The 7,831-nt window shown below is 39.4% G+C and overlaps 1 protein-coding gene across 1 annotated transcript; it reads left to right on the plus strand.

The window, feature by feature from the left end:
• The first annotated feature begins 6,348 nt into the window (after positions 1-6,348).
• On the plus strand, positions 6,349-6,753 carry LOC125381127. Its single transcript, XM_048397356.1, has one exon. It carries the CDS (start codon positions 6,349-6,351, stop codon positions 6,751-6,753), a length of 405 nt encoding a protein of 134 aa, XP_048253313.1.
• The last annotated feature ends 1,078 nt before the right edge of the window (positions 6,754-7,831 follow it).

A 7,831-nucleotide genomic window follows, 5' to 3' on the forward strand; every position in this document is an offset into this window, starting at 1 on the left:
ATATAGCGTGTGTGTGACTGTTTGTACTAGTCATATTTGACACAATTAATTGTTTTTTTGTAGACATCATGATTTCCACTGCGTCACGGGCACGAAATATAAGACGCAGCTGTATTCATGATGATGTGATGAATATCGTATTACTTTATCAACAACAATGACCATAGATAACATGAGAGTCACGTTTTGCTGCAAGATAATATGGAATGAGTTCGTATCTTACCTATCCTGCATGGCTTGTCAAATTAATCCTATTGAGTAGAATGTTATGATTGTTAGTTAAAAGATCAATGCTACTGGAAAGATTTTCAGTTTGTTCCAATATGAATTGTTTGTGACGTCTGTGTGTTGTGTGTGACATTCGATATTGATGTATAAAGGTATACTAGTAATTTATGTTGTTTTTTACAACTACTTGGGGAAAAGTGTTCCGTTCCGGACGATGCAACAACAAGACATGTTGATGTATATATAGGAGCCTATGCAGTTGAACACATTCTCCAGGATCGTTTTCAATTAGTGACCAACAGTTTCTCTTCTTCTACTAAAACTGTCAGAAACGTCAGGTTAGTTTTGACACTTAGCTCCCTCGACGATTTCTTTGATTACCTTTTAAACAACATTGTTTATGACAACATTCAACTGTTGGAAATGTTTTTGATGTTTCCCCAACTAGCCATTAGCATCTGTCTGACAGATACATGTAGTTCTTGCTCCGAGCACTTTCTAAGCATGACTGTACTGTTCGCACAAATATGTTTTGTTTATAAAAATATGTTGACACGAATTATACCGAAAAGTATCACAAATTTCACATGCCACTGACACACCGTTCCATACTCTTCAAAGCTATATTGGACTTAAAATTAACTCTGTCATATGTGTACTTAGTTGTTTTTGTATGAATGAGTGAGTTGGGTTTAATGCCGCTTTTGACAGTATTTAACAGTATTCCAGTTATATCGCGGCGTGTCAGCCTAATGTGGGAGGAAAGCTCGAAGTGATGCAGGTCTCAGACGTTTACCACTTCGGTGAAACCCACGAGCAAGGGTATGGTGCTGACAAACCTAGAAAGATAATCGGGGCGAACCGGGATTCGAACCCACAATCATAGGTGTCTGGCTTCCCCAAGTGACGCAACTCTGCACAACGAATCGCGGCGCCTTAGACGACTGGGCCACCTGGGCCCCCTTTTGTATGAATAGGGTCCAGGGTCCCAGGATCGAGTGGACACTGGAATTGGCGAATATAGGCACCAGTCTGCTATTCTTATTTCTCTAAAGTTGACACATCAGTTCATGTCTGTTTAAATGTCTGTAAATATACAAAATCAGTTCGATCTGCCATATTAGCGTTCGTAATAGTACCATGATTCTTGGAAGTAGTTTTGAAAGGTTGAATATGTATAGGTGTTTAATAAGTATAAAGATCAATATAGTGACTTTTCTGCTGTGATGATGTAGCGAAATTGCGCATGACTCGAAAGATGAACCACCTCAACGAGTTTACACCTCAGTGAATTAAAGAAAATATTCTGACGCGTCACATTAGTTTCCTGAACTTAATTAAGTTAATTTCACCCGTGAAGATCGGGGTAAGAATTGGTCTTCAGCAGCCCATGCTCATCGTGAGAGGCGACAAAGGGAATTGGGTCGTCAGACTCGCTACTTGGTTGAGGCATGTCACCGTATCACAATTGCGTATATCGATGCTCATGATGCCAGTCACCAGATATTCTGGTCCGGAAACGATTATTTACAGGCGGACATCATATGACGTCCCAGGACAGGATGGCTGTGAATATTTAACAGACTATCCAACACCATTATCACATCAACATTATCATGAGTTATCATGAAGATCCGAGGTAAAATAGGTCTTCAGCAACCCATGCTTGCCGTCAGAGGCGACTAACGGGATCGGGTGGTCAGGCTTATTGTATCCCAATTGTGTAGATCGATGCTCATCATATCAATCACTGGATTGTCTGGACCAGACTCGATTATTTACCTACCGCCGTCATATAGCTAGAATACTGCCGAGTGCAGCGATAAACAACAAACAAACAAAGTTATCAAGCAGTTATAGCTAAAAAAGGAAATAAACTTAATTATTTTAGACTGTTCAGTTGAAAAAAATCGTTTTAAGTGATTTTATACCTTAATCCTTGCATAAACTTCCGAATATAACTTGCTTGTTACGAAAAGCATTCTTTTGCCTAATGCCATAAAAAGATCAATTTCTAACTAGTTACGACCATAAGATAAAGCGAACAACCTATTTCTAAAAGACAATCGATACTGTGGATGTGAATGTGGACATGAAATCCATACTATATCAACTTGAAATGTTTCAGTTGAACCCTTGATGGCTGGCATTACATAAAGTTGGCCAGAAACGTCGCCTTGAGCTGGTGTGAAGCTGCCTCTGTCAGGTTGCGTTTGGTGTTTGTCTCTTGAAATACTGTCTAAAAGTACCTTAAACTTTCAGATTTAGTTTGATCCCCTTTCCCCTTTTTCCCTCGCTTTTCTTTCTGCGACATGATGAACATATTGCACCGTGACGTTCCCCAGTTGCCAGCTCCTGTCTTGTATGATCTACATTGCTTTCTTTTGCATTTTCAACAACGATATGTCGTGTGAATAGTAGTTTTTTAATATTAAATATACATCAGCTTCAATCATCTGATGGCTTCCCTTGTTTGTTTCTACCCTTTGTTATTTTCCTTCTATTTTCCACCTTTTGATATCTTATTAACTTTGTTGTCCTTACATGTACATATATATGCTCTCTGCCTCATGGCATTCATTCACCTGATGAAGGAGTAAGCATATACTCCGAAACGCTGTGTTCCTCATAATAAAGAAGTTGACATCCATATATTCTCTTCCTTATGTATGGGTGTGGTTTAGGAGTTAGATGGACGTCAACGATACATTTTATTATTATAACATGCACGATCTGCTCATTTCAGCCTGCGAGAATTAGAATAGAAAGACCAGGAACTGGAATCATACATGTAACAGAGCCTAAGTATGTCTGAAATAAATGGGGGGCACGGGTGGCCCAGTCGCCTAAGGCGCTGTGCAGAGTTGCGTCCCTTGGGCACGCCAGAAACCTATGATTGTGGGTTCGAATCCCGGTTCGCCCCGATTATGTTTCTAGGTTTGTCAGCACCATACCCGTGCTCGTGGGTTTCACCGAAGTGGTAAACGTCTGAGACCTGCATCACTTCGGGCTTTCCTCCCACATTAAGCTGACACGCCGTGATATAACTGGAATACTGTTAAAAGCGGCGTTAAACCCAACTCACTCACTCTGAAATAAATACAATGTTTTGGGTAATCTGTTTTCTTAAGTTTGATTGTTACACATTATTTGTAGTCTTTATATTGTACACAATTACAACAGTGTAATGTATACATGCTTCCCGAGCCAAAGCTTCCGTGTATTTTGGGAATGTGTATTGAAATCTGTACGTGAATAGAGAGGCTGTGCGTATTATTATGCGCGCATGCCTTAAAGTTAACATGAAAATAATTAATGTTTACACCGAACAATCAAATATTTAATATTTACACCGAAAATCAAATAATCAATGTTTACACCAAATTATCAACACACATGTCCATCCGCACGTTTCTGTGCCTATTCATTATTGACGCTAATATCTATTATGAGTATTAAAATCGTTATTGACATCATGTTGGTATTGTGGTCCCTACTCAATACTCACACTAATATGTTCCTATATATTTTGCGTGATTTGTACTTTTACTTTATATCTTGGACATGCTGGAGGCAAATAGCTTAAGACAAAACTTTTTCCGTGATTTTTTTACAGTTGTGTTGTCCGGACATTCATCTTTATAATTCCCATTTCTTATTCTTTAGGTCTTTCTGTCGATGCTAAAATGCACCAATCAGAAACTCTGCTTGATATGTTTTATTTGCAGAAAAAAGTTGTTGACCTTTGTCAAGTGTGTTCATGGGATTCCAGAACGACATTATCCTCACAAAAAGTACAGTTACACTTCGCAGAATGCCATTTTTAAATGTGTATAGGAAATTGAAAAGTAGTAAAAATGTGAAAATGTCCTCTTTTATGTCACCGTCATTATACGTTAATATAATCACATGATTTCTCTAACCTTGGTGTTGTTCTGACTTGGTTGAGAAGCGAGACGTTTTTAATTGTAAAATGACTCGTACTAATTTCGAATTCATTGTAGGACACTTTGGTTACGTGTAATTGTGCACGAAAATGTCCGTTAACAATAATTATCTATGTATCGCATTAACCTTACGATACGATAAAACGATGCAGAAAGCCATTATGGTGTTTCCTTTGCACGGTAATCATAAAATGTTCTTTTTCAAGACAAAGCATCGTCCAAAACATTCTTGGTTATAACTTCAAAGGGAAGCTTGTTGTCATTAACTGATGCTGTATTTGTTCTCAAAAGCAATGTGTCATGGAACGAAATAACCAGTGCCTTAGTGTTTGTAAAGACCAGTAAAAAGAAAAGATGTCTACAATGTTTATGATGAATTTGAAACCTCCAGACCAATGCCCGTGAAAGCATTTCTTCCTGAACTGGAAATAAAAGAAACCAGTGACACCTCATCTTTTACATATTCAGATCAATGCGTAATTATTCAGAGTCAGAAAAAATTCACCACAAGACTGTATGACAAGAGGGATGTCAAGCAATATTCCTGCACCTCCAGCTCATTGAGGTAAAATCGAGCCACCTCATTCTACCAGGATTTCAAAGAGCGTCATACAACTCTTGCTGAGAAGTTGTTTGATCAAGTTTACGACATTCAAAGTTTAGTGTCAGGACAAAATCTGCACCGAGGTCCATTCTCAGTTAACAAGTTAATCTAGTTTCATGCTGATGAATACTTTGAGTTGACTTCACAGGGGGTCAATGACAGATTGACATCTACTCCAGTTAGCATTGTTAACGATATGTTAATAACATTACAAATTGAGGACACAACGGCGACATTCGCATCCCCTTAACCATCATCTCGTTACACATCAACCATGTGAACAATTACTATCTAAATTTCTGATCATATCATGCTGGTTAGACCGAGCCTGGACATACACCAGACTTACTGAACTGATGCTACTGACCCTAATTCAGTTTGTTCTCATAGGAAATGTTAAAGCATTCCAAATATGTAATTGGGTTCTGTTGGAATTTGCCACAACACAGCGATCATGAGGATTAAAGGATTGTAAGGTCAGGTTTACTGCCTTCGTTCATCACAGATAGTAAGTGTCTGACATGTTCGTGTGTCATAGCTGCAGTTTGTAACGAAACTTGACGTTTCAATTGATTTGACTTTTATCCATTCCCTATGTTGTGATTGAGATACAGATGTTCATTTGATTTGTTTCTTTGGGTGTTGTAACCGCACACAACACTATTTCGGCTATATCACGGAGGCCAGTAAATATTCAAACTATGGCCAGGGTTATCTCCCAAAACCCCTACATCCCATTTTCCCTACAACCCAGTTCCCCTACAATTAGTTAAAACAACACGCGGCATTTACCTGTCTGGCATTATGAACTCACCTAAAGGAGAGATTAAGGTCTGGAGTAGAGGTAGTAGAAATGAAAGGGGTAGAGCTTTAGGGGATTAGGGGACTTAAAGGAAAGTTTTAAAAAATTAATTTAATGTAAGTGTAATGAAAGATGCCTGTATGATGACAAAACAATTTTTAGAAATTACAAAAAATAACAATAGGAAGAAAAAAATATTACACTGAGAAACTGAGATGAGACGATTTACAGTTGAGATGGCTAGGTTTAGTATATAGATACTTGAAACTGACTAACATGACTACCGTGTGCGAAATACGCATCAGTCGGAAAGTAAGTAAGTAAGTAAGTACTAACATGACATCAACATGGCTATGTCACAGAGAGGAAAGCCCCAAGTCCTATTTGATGGTTATCTTCACACTAAGAACGTCGAGAGACTGACTTGCGTACATTGGAAGTGTGTCAAGTCCACATGTAGAGGAAGACTCACGACAGTAGGAACCGTGATGAGGAATGCTACAGAGCATAACCATGCCCCTGAGGATAGCCAGAAGGTCCGGTTTATGAGCACCCTGAGGAAGAGAGCGAGAAAAGAGTCAACCCCGATGCACACCCCCTACAACGACGAACTCTCCAACTTGACCAACGATGATATGGAGTAAGGTCCATGATCTGGGACTAGCTGTCGCGTATCGAGAAGATCCTGAAGTCTGCAAGTGGATAAGAAGAGCAGCTGGCCTACCCTACTCCCCCAGAACAAGATCCAGGACACGTCGGTTGACGCAATGGACAACACACCAGATGTACCAAGAGCTATCGCCTTCAACGACTACATCGTCACTACCTGGGTCCACCACGGAGCACGATTCCCCCTACCACTGTGGAACTATCACGGTACAACAGGTCCCAGGACGAACAACAACCTTGAAGGCTTTCATAACCGACTCAACCGAGGTCTCCCTCACCGACATCCCAACATCTACCGATTGGTAGAGGTAGTCAGGAAGGTGGAACTGGCAAAACGAGCTAAGACTTTACAACTCGACTTTGGAGCAGCTCCAAGAGGCAGGAAGAGAGTGTACAGAGAGGTGGAGAACCGTCTCTGCCGCCTGAAGGATGAGTTGAATAGAGAGGTGAAATCCCCAATGCAGTTTCTAGATGCGGTTGGCCATCTCCTCGGGCTGGGATAAGGAGGAAATTGAACATTTGAGATGAAATTTATTATAATGTATTATGAATTTTGAAAAATGAACATTTTAATATAATGTATTAGGAATTTTGAATAATATCGTAATCGTAATTAAATATTTATCTCAATCTATTCGTGTTTCTTGGGTTGTTCCATTGTATGAAATAGGTAACAGACTAGGGATTAGCAGTGCCATGGACCGTGAACTTTGTTGTCTTAAGCTGTAGGGGAAATGGGATGTAGGGGTTTTGGGAGGTTACCATGGCCAGACAAACCAGTGAATGACACCATGGGCGTCGAGCTACGCATTTGGAATGCAATGATATGCATCAACTAAGTCAACAAGCCTGACCACCCGATCCCGTAACTCGCCTCTTTTGACAAGCGTGAGTTGCTGAAGACCAATTCCAACCTCACGGGGATGGTCATTTGAGAATAAACCAGATTTCTACAATAACTTATATCATCCAGTCCCTGCAGAGAGAAAATTATATTCGCGCATGTATGAAGAACATTACAAAAATTACTTTGTAAAGTTTTTGTAACAGCGTTTTGTTGAAATGAATAATTATGGTTTTGTTAAGTGTATTGATGGAAGAGCATATTGCGGTCCTTTATTTTGAAAGGCAATCACTATTTATGTTCGCCTCTATTCATAATAAAGTCTGCCTTCTCAAGTAAAGACAGATTAGTGAAAAATAAACAGAAAAGTAATGGGAATTCAGTGTTCACAATGCAGTCCCTGAAATGTTAAGGTTCATTCGTAATTGTCACAGTTATTCCATATATGAGCTAAAATGTTGCGTTTCGTTGTAACATGGTCATACCTATCCACACAGACGCTGAAATGTTGGGTTTCGTGGTATAATAATTATCTTTGTTCCATATAAACTCTGAAATGTTGCGTTTCGTTGTATAATGGTCATACCTACTCCACACAGGAGCGTATATGTTGGGTTTCGTTGTATCATAGTTATTGTTATTCCATACAAACGCTGAAATGTTGCGTTTCGTTGTATAATGGTCATACCTACTCCACACAGGAGCGTATATGTTGGGTTTCGTTGTATCATAGTTAT

This window comes from Haliotis rufescens, unplaced genomic scaffold (genome assembly GCF_023055435.1).
Source record: "Haliotis rufescens isolate VD_foot unplaced genomic scaffold, xgHalRufe1.0.p SCAF_17, whole genome shotgun sequence".
NCBI lineage: Eukaryota > Metazoa > Mollusca > Gastropoda > Lepetellida > Haliotidae > Haliotis > Haliotis rufescens.